The sequence below is a fragment of the Pimephales promelas genome, chromosome 17, assembly GCF_988280905.1.
Source record: "Pimephales promelas chromosome 17, fPimPro1.hap1.1, whole genome shotgun sequence".
NCBI lineage: Eukaryota > Metazoa > Chordata > Actinopteri > Cypriniformes > Leuciscidae > Pimephales > Pimephales promelas.
This window is the reverse complement of record NC_142785.1, coordinates 17,026,765-17,039,623: the sequence shown is the minus strand read 5'-3', so window position 1 is coordinate 17,039,623 and position 12,859 is coordinate 17,026,765. Positions and strand designations below refer to the sequence as shown.

Sequence of the window (12,859 nt, the reverse complement as noted above, 5' to 3'; positions counted from 1 at the left end):
ACACCACCTAGAGGACAGAGTGTTACATAACCACCTTAGCAGAAATGTACTGTACTTGTTTTTTGTTTTTATATATGTACTTTATTCAAGTAATTTATATCACATTTTTAGCGCTAAATGCATTTCTTTTCTCATTGTTGTGCATGTGCACATATGACTTTGCCTTTTGTTGTTGGTTCTCAAAGCATCGGTGCTGCTGTGATCAGAAGGGTGTGCCATCTGCAGTCACTGCAGTACTGCTGCGTACATGTGTACGGGGGAGTGGTATAGACAGAGGAGTTGTTAATCTATTTTTAATGTGTTGCAGAGCTGGCGAGGGAAATGGAATTTTCGGTTGATGAGATAAATCACATCCGTGTGGAAAACCCCAACTCATTGACAGCTCAGAGTTTCATGCTATTAAAGAAATGGGTTAGCCGAGATGGTAAAAACGCTACAAGTAAGTCGTATTTTTACCAGCCATTATACAAGAAATAACTTTGTTTATAATTTCAAAGCATGAAAATATTTTCTTTTCTCCTTTTAGCGGATGCCTTAACTACAATCCTGACTAAGATCAATCGGTTGGATATTGTGACATTGCTGGAAGGGCCGATATTTGACTATGGTAACATTTCAGGCACAAGGTGTTTTGCAGATGATAGCGCAGTTTCCCAGGAGCAGGCTGATGGTAAAGTTTAGCCCCATCTACCTGAACTCTACTTCTCTATGTCTCTCACAAATCTGTAGATTCATAGAACCACCATGGCAAAACACTTTGCTCTAAATTTAAGCCCAGTATAAACTTAAACTCAAGTTTAAGTTTAAATCTCAGTCTTCCTTTCTAATCAGTTAAATTCACCCAATTATCAACACTGTTATTTCCCAGCCTGGTATTGGACCAGTCAGGGATCAGTGTGAACATAATATGTTGAGTTATTATGATTGTATGTTTGTATGAAAGCTTTAATGCATGCAGTTATGGGTGACACATGACATGACAAGATAACCTTGAATCAAAACTTAATCCCATCTCAATAATAGTTTAAATTACACAAGTTACAATTAAATCATAGAGAAACAATTATGTGCAAACTGCAATATGAGTGATAATGATTCAGTTTGTCTTTGCCCTCTCACTCTAATTAAATACTTGTATATATCTGAATATTATGCAATAAGTTTAAATATTGTTTTTATACTCAGTGTCTATCCGTCAAGAGCTTTGATAATGCATTCATATTTTTACATTCTTTTTTTGTTTGTAATGTTCAGAGTTTTTAGTGCAAGTTGATTTGGTTTATGGTTTGAAACTCTTTAAGTGTGGGGAAAAAGTGTGTGGGACATTTATTATTGTGCTCTATTGGAATATCTGCTAAGGCCTTATAATCGATTTGTGTGATGTATCTGATGGGTTTAAGATTTGGTTCATACAGGATTAAGATAAAGATTATGTTTATGTGTATACAAAGTATACTCCACAATTAGCAGCTAGCTATTAGCAATAGTGCTCTAATTTTCTCTACTCTGTTTTCTCACTGTACTTTCTGAGATATTGAACATACATGAAAACATAATAATATCCAACCTGCTTTTATAGCATGATTGCCTTAATGTTTTTCTCTGTGTGGTGCTAATGAATAATGATCATACGGTAGTTTGGAAGCTTTATCGATAGCATGGCTCTGGCTACTATGGAATGTCTGCTTGCTGTCAAGCTGCCTGATCCTTCAGTATCCCCGAACCTCTGAACCTTCCTGATAGAGTGCTTCTGCTTCAAATACAGACCAGCTGCTTCTCCACTGTCTACCAACTCTTTCATAGCAACAATTTTGCCTCATTTCAAAGCGTAGCTCTGTAGCATAGTTTCTCTTCCTGTGCTGGAGTAAATCAGTGCTAGCTCTTGCTACAGCTCTTCACTCATTCTATGGCAACTCACTCTGTTATTAACGTTGCATTCTTATCTTCATATAGCAAAATCATCCTCATAAGTCGTATGTTTCTAACCCTGTTCAACATCTTATCTTGTCTTTCTCCATTTTTCTGCAACTTGGTGTCCATAGTTTCTACTGCCCCTACTTCATCCATATCCCTTGTATCTCCTATCCCTAAAGAGTTGACCAAACAATATCAGTCTGTTTCCTCTTCCTCATCACCCATCTTTCTCCATTTACGTCAGGACCCCACTGTTCCAGAACTTTATATTTAGTGTTGCACTTATCTGCCTTTGAAAATTACATGGTGAACTATAAGATATCTATAACTATACTAATACTATATGTTGCTTATACTTGTAATGGAATATTCTGGGTTCACTTATTTTCTATCGGCCATCTTGGGTATCCTCCGACTACAGGAAATAACTTTTCCTTCAGTTTGTTTGTAAAAAACAAACTTACAATAATCCATTTACACTAGGAGTCTGTGGGGCAAGTGTATCACAAGGTTTAACAGGTGAAATATGAAGCTTGTAATTGTGCTAAATCACTTAAATGCATTGTTAAGTAAGAAAAATGTTACTATTATGGTAAATGTTATATATAAATCGCAAATGTTTTCACAAATTTTTGGAAATTACCACCACAAAGTCAATCATTTTGATCGCAAAAAATCACAAAAAAAATATCGTGAAATCCTGGAGGGACCGATTTGAGTTGTAAAGTTATCTAAATTGTACAGTGGGACTACTCTAGTTGGATAGTTGGAGGAACTTCTGCAAATAACCCAGAATATTCCTTAAAAGCCATACAGTTAGGACATATTCAATTCAGAAGACCACCCTAACTCCTCCATGACATTTTCAAAGGCCTCTGTCATAACATCTGTTGCTGTGGCCTTGTGCACTAGTGCTGTTCGTCTCCATCTCACTGTGTTGTATCACTCAGGTTACCACAACATTGAGCTGGAGCTCAAGAGTCCCTCAGAGCTGACCTATGAGCCCCCTACCCCTCTTCGCCAGGATGATTTCTTTAGCGAGGACAGTAGGCTAAACTTCTCCTTTAGTGCCCCTGTTAGACCCAGTGAACTGTCCTTGCCAACCACTAGTGGCTCAGTGTCTACAGATACCAAGCCGCCTACTGTCATGGCAGAGGACACCTATATTGGAGGTCGAGAGTCTGTTAGCCAAGAGGATGGGTCAGCTGAAGATGACCTTGGTGTCAGCCACGAATCTGTTGCCCCCTCAAAACAACGTGACAGTGAGGGAACCTCCAAAGAATCAGATGTCTTCCCAAACTGTCCAGTAAAAGAGCAGCAGGAACCTAAGATGCCTGTTTGTGCCTCAGCCAGTGAAGCTCCTGGAGAGAGTGGAAAGTCTGAGTTTGATGAAGAGATGACCCAAGAGAAGATAAAGTCTCTCTTGGAGAACATTAAGTTTGAGGAAGGCTCAGAGGATGAGGAGATGACTGAGGAGAGGCTGCAAGCAATCCTCTCCCAAGTGCAGCAAGCAGAAAAAGACATGTCTTCAATTTCAGGTCTGCAGAGTGAGACATCCGGTGCAAACGTGAAGACGGCAACTTCTGGCCAAGGACTAGGGGCTGATAAACAAGGGCAAACAGTGTTCAGGTACTGTGACCTCTATTAACAGACTGTAGTCATCTTATTCCACAAGCTCAGCAGGTTAGGTGTCAATCAAGTAATGCATTTTTAAACTTCAATGCATCCACAGCCAAGAGCCAATGTCCTCAACACCTGGAGTGCAAGCTGAGAAGCAAAATGGAGAACATCTAGTACTCCAGGCCCAAGCTGTTTCATCACCAGACGCCAGTGAGTCTTTCATCAAACCAAAGGGCAAAGCAAGGAAAGACTCTGGACGAGAGGAAGTGAGCAGTGAGGCTCTGGAGGACAGAGGACCAAACCACAGGGAGGAGGTTTCCGAGCCTAAAGTCCAGGTACAGTGTTCTTTGAGAGACTTGAAAAAATGACTTTGTAGATAGTCTAAGATAGATAAACCATGCATGAGAGTTTGTAACCAAGCATGCACTCACATGACTCAGGGTGTCTCGATCTGCCCGTTTGTCCAGAACTAAGTACACTAACCAGGGATTCAGCTATTTCTTTCGGCCTCTTCTTTTGTGAAGGTTCCAAAGCACTGTGAACATTTTCATTTTATTATTTTACTACACATATCACTAGGTCTTCTATGGTCTCTGAAGTCTCAAGATGCACACTAAACAACGTAAATATTACCTAAAAGATGTTGGTTGCAGCAATACCAGCTAAGGCCGAATGTGCAACCTTGTAATCGTGTCACGGGTAATTAGGTATTCAATGTCCTAGTATTTAGTAGATTAAGGCTTTTGCAAGAACCTAAATCACACCATAGGGAATTAGGAAGTGTATTGAGACACACCCTCAATGCTCATAATAATTTAGGGAACTTCTAACGATATTTCTTTTAAAAAGTAATTGATCTAAGTACATTTATATTTACATTCAGTTCTGACTGAAATCATACCAGATGGTCTAACAGACCTAGATAATGGTAGCTTGGCTTTTTCCAGCATGTATACACGTTTAATTACACTACAATTGGCCTTGGTATTTTACTCTTGATGTTTAATACTTGTATTTAATATTACGTGGACAGACTGTAGCTCGATTATCCCAAAAAAAAAAAAAAAAAACGAAACACTTTAGATTGATTATAACTGCACATGTAAATGCAAATATGTTCTCCATTGAAAGAAATGATACCATTATCATTATTAAGCCTGGGTCACCATCAATTCTTGAGATTTGTAACATTAGTTTAAGGTCTGAAGCATTTCATAAGAGCTTGATTGCTCATTCACTGCTGTAATGTGCTGACCTGACTCTAGCAGGAAGCGCGTAGAGATAATGAATACAGCTCTGATGAGGAAGAAACTGTCACCACCAGAGTGTATCGGCGCAGAGTGATTCTGAAGGTACTATGAGTGGAACTCTTGTAGTTTTGGGCCGGTTTGTGTGCTATAAAATTTGCGTGGGCTTAAGTCTGTGTGCTAAGAGGGAATGAAGTGATTAGCACACTGACACTTTTCATGAAGAAGTTGCTGTGATTTCTGAAGTGTTTATGTTTCTCTTGCCATCTATTTCTTTTAATTTTCTTCTTTATTTTTATTAAAGATAGGGTAGGCTATTTTGGAGCGGCTAGCAATATCAAGCTAGCCTTGAAAGCATAAGATCCCACCCTCCCTTCAGAGTGCTCTTCAAAGCCACGCCTCCTTCAAAACATATGAATGTACACAGCTGAGTCTGCAAAACGTCACAACAGACGGTGTTAAATTACCTTGTAGCAAGGTTTGTTTGGGAAGGAACCAGTGAACGTTAAAACACTTTAATCATAAACAAACACTAAATGAAAGTAAAGCGGCAGCCCCTCATGGACGACTGCTGCATTAAAATATAACAAAACAACGTAAAATAGTCCAGGCCTGGCCCTCTCTCTTTCACTGTCATTGGTCCTCCTTTCATAATCCCAAAGCTCCTCTGTGAGAAACTCAAGACACGCGGTTACGCAGGTTACGCTTATTAAAGGGTAACTAACCCCCTGGTCAGAGCCTGACTCCACCCACTGGCAATATTTGAAAATGCTGGAAAAGTGGGCTGACCCCAGCGGAGACAGAGGGGATGAAATAGATGCTAAAACACTCTATCCTGATCGTTTTCAATACTCGCAATTCCAATTCCTGACTCACTACAGTGGTTTTGACGACACAAGATGGTTTTTATACTGCCAAGGGCGTAGCTCGCGTGGTGAGCTGAAACCTGCGTACGTCACGAAGTGCGGAACATCCAATAAGAGAACTGCAGTAGCCACCGTTCAACCTGAAGAGGGCAGCACTAAGACGTTTTTACACCATATATTGTAGAAATAGAACACTTTATAAACAAATAAAGTCAAAAAAAGTTACTCGAATCAATGACTGGTATTAATAAAGATCCATCCTTACAGATTGTTGGTTAAGTGTTTAGTTACTCTTTAACACTCGGGCCACCGGCCTCACACTGTTCCCACGGCTCATGGCTTCGTCCTGCTTGCCACAGACCTCAAGTCTCAAAGGACATAACATTACAATAATAATGGACGTCAACAACTGAACGAACTCTGACTTGTACCACCTGACTGTTACTGATTCATTTTCATAGTGTTGCCTTAGAAATGCTTAAATCCGAGTCTGGAGACGTGAACCGTTCAGAGTAGAACATCATGGGTTATCACTCTTACTGTAATTCTGGCGTTAACACAGCATAAGCTTGTTGTTCTGGTTCAGGAGAAACTGTAAAAGGTGGCTACTGTTTGTTTGTGGCCCTCTAGTAAGACTATCATTGCATTTGGACCGAATAAAATAAAAGGATGGACATTGGTACTCAGTACTGGTACGTACTGAGACTTCCACAGAAGATATATGTAAAAAGATAAAATATATATTTGACCTTTTATGTAAAACATTGCCTACCCTACCTTTAATTAAACGTGCTGCTAAAGCATCACTACTAAAACTTCATATTGATTTTAAGCTTCACTACATATTGATACATTTTGTGCATCTTGATTTTACAGATTTGGTTATAACCGAACCAAATTTTAAAAACATTGATTATAAAAAGGATATTTCAGGATTAATTTAAAGAGTGGAGCTTTTAGCATGTCATTTAAAAGATAAGCCAGCATGAGACAATTAGCTCATGTTGTTTCCTTTTTTTTTTTTTGCCTGCTATTTGCCTGCAGTGATGATGTTGTCATCAGCATGCTTGGTTTGAATATTTATATTTTCTTACTCCAAAAAGCATCTCTCTCTCTCTTTTTTTTAGCCAAATGAAATTTAAATTACAAGATGCTTTCTAGATGTCGTCACAGACCCTGTGTGTGTGCATATTAAAGATCAAAACAAAGTAAAGAATCTGAAATGTCTCATCATGCATCCCACCTCTATAGGGTGATCAGGCAAAAAACATCCCTGGTGAGACAGTGACAGAGGAGCAGTATACGGACGAAGATGGAAACATAGTCACCAGAAAAGTAATGTCCATGCCCACCTCTAGCAGTGTCACCATCTCCTCACTTTACCGCATCTGTTCACTTCCCACTGTCCCCGTGTCGGTATAAATCAGTACCATGAGTCGTGACTTTACCCCCTTCTCTAGGTCACCCGTAAGGTGGTGCATCGCACAGCTGCTGTTGAGGAGAAAGGCAGGAGAAAGCGTGGGAAGCGTTCCCGGCAGGCCAGTAGGGCCGAGCAGGAGGAGGACAGAGTGCACACTGAGGTTGGATTCGTGTGCAGTGCTGATGCTAATGCTAGTGCAGGCTTATATTGTGCAAAACGTGTTGTATTAGGAATCTAACCCAAGATTTTGGTGTGACGTGGCTTCATTAATGGGAAAACTGATCTGTGTTGATTGATATGCTGTGTTCTCTTGCTGTGAGTGTGCTGCCATGTAGTTTTAATGTTGTTCCCACACAGAATAGAAACATTCAGAAGAGAAAGCAGACTCAAAAATGTGTGGGGTTGAATCAGCTTGAATCAGCGAAACAGTTTCAGCTGGAGTCCATCCGCATTTCCATTGATTTTCACTTTTTCAGATAAGGCTGAAACTATGCTGATTAAATTAAGCTGCATTCTAAAACAAATGAAATTGAAAACGACTTTCCAGACATAACGAAGGCCATGCATTAACACGTTTTATGATTTTTTTTTCTCATGAGCATGACTTACTTTTCATAATAAAAGCTACAGGTATCTTGACAAAGCTAGTTAATCTCACAAAAATAAATTAACCAAAAATATTATATTATATAAATATATTAATAAATATTATAAAAATATAGTTCAGTCGTGAAACTGAAGTAGGCTGATTGGCCTATATATATATATATATATATATATATATATATATATATTAGGGCTGTGCAAAAGTTAATTGCGATTAATCGCATCCAAAATAAAAGTCTGTGTTTACATAATATATTTGTGTGTGCTGTATATAATTATTTTGTATATATAAATACCTATGCATGCATGTATATATTTAAGAATTATTTGCGCTTAAATTCTGTATACATTTATAAATACATAATCTATATTATACAAATATAAATATTTTATATATGAATAACACATTTTCTTAAATATATACATGCATGTGTGTGTATTTATATATACAAAATAATTATATACAGCACACACAAATATATTATGTAAACACAGACTTTTATTTTGGATGCGATTAATCGCAATTAACTTTTGCACAGCCCTAATATATATATATATATATATATATATATATATATATATATATATATATATAGGCCAATTAGCCTAAATATAAATTATACAATAGATATTAATTTTAATTTTAAAATTAATAATTTTATAAAATTGATGAAATTAGGTTTTGTATGCAAAATCTAGAAATGTATTTGTATAAAAATGTATTTGCGAAAAATGACACTGACGAAACTTAAGACTATATGCACAGGTGGTGTTTCTGCTCATGTGGTTGTTGTATAAATATAGGTTTTGCTCAACAAGAACAAAAATTAGAGGGAGCATTGTTGATGTGTCCTGTGGCTATGACTAATTTAATTGATTTATTTTATAGAGTTTGCTTGTGCTACCAAGAATGGGCATTGGAAACCGTAACCCTGCTGTGCTGACACTGTGTTGTATAATGGTTCTTTTAGTCATCTCTAATATGTTTTATCTATCTCTGTCATTTCAGGCTGGAGGAGGAGTGAAGGGCAAAAAGAAGGAAGGAAGACAAAGAGAGGAAAAGGGTCAATCGTAACAGTTGTGCTCTTTTTGGTAAGCCCATAGGCAAACAACTAGAATGGTCAGTGGAAGTCAATGGGTAGAAAGCAGAGCGGTGTAGAATCCTGCCAGATCAGGTGGTTGATTTGTGTTTAGTCATCAACACAATAGTCACCAGAGGCAGAGAAAAGTGCTTTGTTACAGCGATTTTTTTCCAGCAGACCGCAACCCACTGATGACATGCAGACACAGCAAATTAGTCCATGTAGTTGTTCTCTTACTGATAGTACTGTGTCTAGAGCTCTAGACCAAGACAAAGTGTTTTGAATGGTCATTTGGGTCTTGCGTTGTGAATTCGCACATTGACTTGACATCTAATGTCAACATGAAATTTAGTAAGTTAAACTTTTTTTGTTGTTGTTAACTATAAGATTTGCTTCAGTTTAAAGGGATAGTTCACTTTGAGTGTAGTTTAAATTTTGATATTTTTATGTCAAACCGTTCTTGTCTGTCAGTCATATAATGGAGGTCTATGGTCACCACCTCAAAGAGCATGCACAGAGAAGTCCAAATTAAACATGATTTAATTACTCGTAAATGTAAGTAAACATTTACGGCCTAAGACACAAAACGAGCAGTTTGTGTGAGAAAACGAACAGTATTTATATAGTTTTTACCTCTTAACCACAGGTAAGCTAAAACCCTTTGCCCTCGAGCTAAGCTAAAACATACCAAAAAATAATTTCAAAGTGAACTATCCCTTTAATTACTGGCCAAGAAGAAACAGTGCAGGATTTTACTTCATAATAATTCTATGTTCTACAAATCCTATTTTTTTTTTATTTTTTTTTTTTTCAAGATTATAAAAGATTTTCACTGTATTCTCAGATGTTTGGAAATTTCTGCTTCCTGCATATATATATATATATATTATCTTCAGATTTTGAGGTGATATTCAGAATTTTTAATGCGCCTTTGCATATGTATATCAAAAGGCATTTGCTTGAGCACTCAGCATATGGGGAAGTGTGATGAAAATGTCATTGGTTATCGTTTAAAGTCACTTCATACAATGTCACTTCTACAAAAAATATAATTTCTTTCTTTTTGTCCTGTATGCCACTGTGTTTCAGATTTGAAAGTGTTTCGAAACCATTTTCCTGGGAGAAAGGTCACTGGAAACGCACACAAGGTCAGGGGGACGAGGAACGTGTGTCTGCAGGTTACATTAAAACAAATGGTTTTCAGCCAGACGACTTTTGATTTCGCATGAGCATGAAAAAAAAAAGTGTTTCTGTCAATAATGGCTAATGGTCGAGAAGACATTATTGGTGCGACGTTTCAATCGACCGGGGGTGTCCGATGCGAGACGCTCCATGGCAGCGCTCAAGCACTTGCCGTGACCAAAGAGGCCATGAAACATATTGCTGGTTGACAGAAATGGAGTGACTTTTTGATTCACATTCAAAACTCGCCTTGCATTTTTTTTCCTCTCAGACCCATAATGTCGGGGTGTATAATGCTGTTGGATCTTAGGATGTATATAAATTACACTGTATAAATTGGAAAGTGGGTCACAATATTGTTAATGCACTGGCAAGTGTGTAGGAATGAACTACCAATTCTGATTCCAATTTTAAGGGAACGCTTCACATGCACTTGTATAATTATTAGCAGAAAATGTTTGTAAATGAAAAAAGCCAGCTTGATTTTAACAACTGATATTTCTTTTAAACCTACTGCGGCTCTCAGTGGTACGGACATTGAGGCAGCTGTAGTTTTGTTCAAAGACTTCTTCAGAGTACTAATATTTTCATGCATGTGAATCACTTTATTTTGATTTTTTTAAACGGCATAACACACAAGAGAAGGGGAATGATGTTCTGTACGTGTACACTCACAGCCTTGCTAATGCTTACTTTTTTTTTTTTTTTTTTTAACAAAGATGACAGTATCACACCACCACTGACTCATTGTTCAGCTTCACTAAAATACACTGTGTCCCGTCACATCACAGCGCCGGTTTCCTTATGCAGTTACAGATAGTGACAGTTACTGAAATCCGAATGCTCACCGGAATGCGTCATGTGGACTGCCGTGATGCACTTTTAACTGTTCTCGTGTGTGTTGGCTCGAAGATGTAGAAGTCTTTATGTCAGCCTGTCATTTGTAATCATTCTAGCAGTGTTTTACTACTTTTCAAGGCTGCTGTGGTTTTGGGGAAAATTTTACTCTGGTTTTGGTGCATTATTGAGAAATCACCCAAGCATTAATGGATGATAAATCTGGTAACAAACATATGTATGAAACAAAAAAGCATACACTGGATGATCAAATTAATTATTTAAGCTTATAATAAATTGTGTTCAAACCCTCACTGTGTTTTCTTTCTTTTTCAACATTAGCATTTACATGCGGGAATCTCATAATGAATGTCATGTCTAGGGCATATTCATCCCTAAAGCAAAAGAAACAAGATATTGACATAAAATATTATTTTCATTATAAGTAAGCATATTTCCCCCACACATTGCTCATTTGTGTAATGCAGTAAAAACAATCATCCTGTCCCGTGTTTTATTATTGTACAAATGTAGCTCTATTATAATGTTTACTAGGAATTATATACTGTACAAGTACTGTATACTTAACAATTTATTTGATCTTTTTTCTTTACAGTAGGCACTCAGCATTTGATGAAGTGTGGCCAACATGGTCTTGGTTGACATAATGTCTTAAAACATCTTATGTTCTTAAAAGTAAAGGACTTGGATTAAACTGCTTGATTTGGATTACTTTTAAAATGTCTTTATGAACTTTTTGAAGCTTGAATTTTTTGTTTCTGTGACTCTGTGACTTTCAAAGAATGGACAAAAATGAAAAAAAGTGTGTTTGTGTGTGTGTGTGTGCGTCCCGAAGATAAATGAAAGAAATAAAATGAGGGTAAGTTAATGATGACAGAATCTTCAGGTGAATTTAACTGAAGATAGTAAAGTAAGTAAATATAAGCAATATATATATATATATATATATATATATATATATATATATATATATATATATATATATATATATATATATATATATATATATATTATTGGAAACATTTGTACACTAAAAATGTATATTATTTAAATGTAATATTTTAGCAATTGATTTAACTGATACTAATCATACAAATAGACATTTGTGCCACACTAATATATATATATATATATATTATATTTCAAATATATTTATATTTTTTTGTGTTATTTATTTATATATATATATATATATATATATATATATATATATATATATATATATATATATATATATTAAATCTGGCCAAATCTGATCAGGTTAGAAAATGAGCAGCTTGCTCATGAATACACTGTCTGTGCTTCTTCAGCAAATGTCTAAAAAAACAAAACAATGTACGCCTGTTTAGGGATATTATGAGCCTTAACTGGAAATAGAAAGTTGAAAGAGCAGAATTATTGTTGCCCAATCGTGCCTGATTAAAGCCCCACACATTTCCAGAACTAACTGCTTGAACGAACCGATTCTATGGGGTTAGAATTGTTGCATTGTTCCAAATAAATAGATTGAGATTCACAAATAAATGCAAAGATATTCACAAAAATGTCTAAAATTCATAAATAAATTAAATTAGATTTGCAAATTAAAAAATGTGTTAACTCTGCCTAGCAATAATTTGTAAATCGCTTCCATGCATTTCATAAAGAATGAGTAACGCTTCCATAATGCATTGTTCCCATAACATGATGTAAAGGCATCTCTGGCATTTTTAAAGGCTCATAAAACATAAAACTGATATTGCTTGATAAACAGTCTAATGGTCTAACAAGATCCAAATTTAAACATCTTTTACTGAACCAATTTCATGGGGTTGTTTACTACTTGTAAATATATATATATGTGTGTGTGTGTGTGTGTGTGTGTGTGTGTGTGTGTGTGTGTGTGTGTGTGTGTGTGTGTGTGTGTGTGTGTGTGTGTGTGTGTGTGTGTGTGTGTGTGTGTGTGTGTGTGTGTGTGTGTGTGTGTGTGTGTGTGTGTGTGTGTGTGTGTGTGTGTGTGTGTGTGTGTGTGTGTGTGTGGAATAATGCAACAATTCTAACCCCATGCGACTGGCTGTAATAAAT

General features: G+C 36.7%; 1 protein-coding gene across 49 annotated transcripts in view; it reads left to right on the top strand.

The window, feature by feature from the left end:
* ank3b (ankyrin 3b) overlaps nucleotides 1-11,088 on the top strand; it is a 205,528-nt gene extending 194,440 nt beyond the window's left edge. For 36 of the 49 annotated variants that reach the window (XM_089122000.1, XM_089121997.1, XM_089121993.1 and 33 more), the window contains 6 exons: nucleotides 308-439; nucleotides 527-670; nucleotides 2,865-3,543; nucleotides 3,647-3,869; nucleotides 8,683-8,765; nucleotides 9,845-11,088. In XM_089122000.1, coding sequence (XP_088978126.1) covers nucleotides 308-439; nucleotides 527-670; nucleotides 2,865-3,543; nucleotides 3,647-3,869; nucleotides 8,683-8,748 — 1,244 coding nt within the window. In that variant the 3' untranslated portion in view covers nucleotides 8,749-8,765; nucleotides 9,845-11,088. Of the gene's footprint in view, nucleotides 1-307; nucleotides 440-526; nucleotides 671-2,864; nucleotides 3,544-3,646; nucleotides 3,870-4,799; nucleotides 4,887-6,898; nucleotides 6,983-7,107; nucleotides 7,228-8,682; nucleotides 8,766-9,844 lie in introns of all 49 variants that reach the window. The other 13 variants (XM_089122013.1, XM_089122030.1, XM_089122032.1 and 10 more) reach the window with 4 other exon arrangements.
* Nucleotides 11,089-12,859: the final 1,771 nt, after the last annotated feature.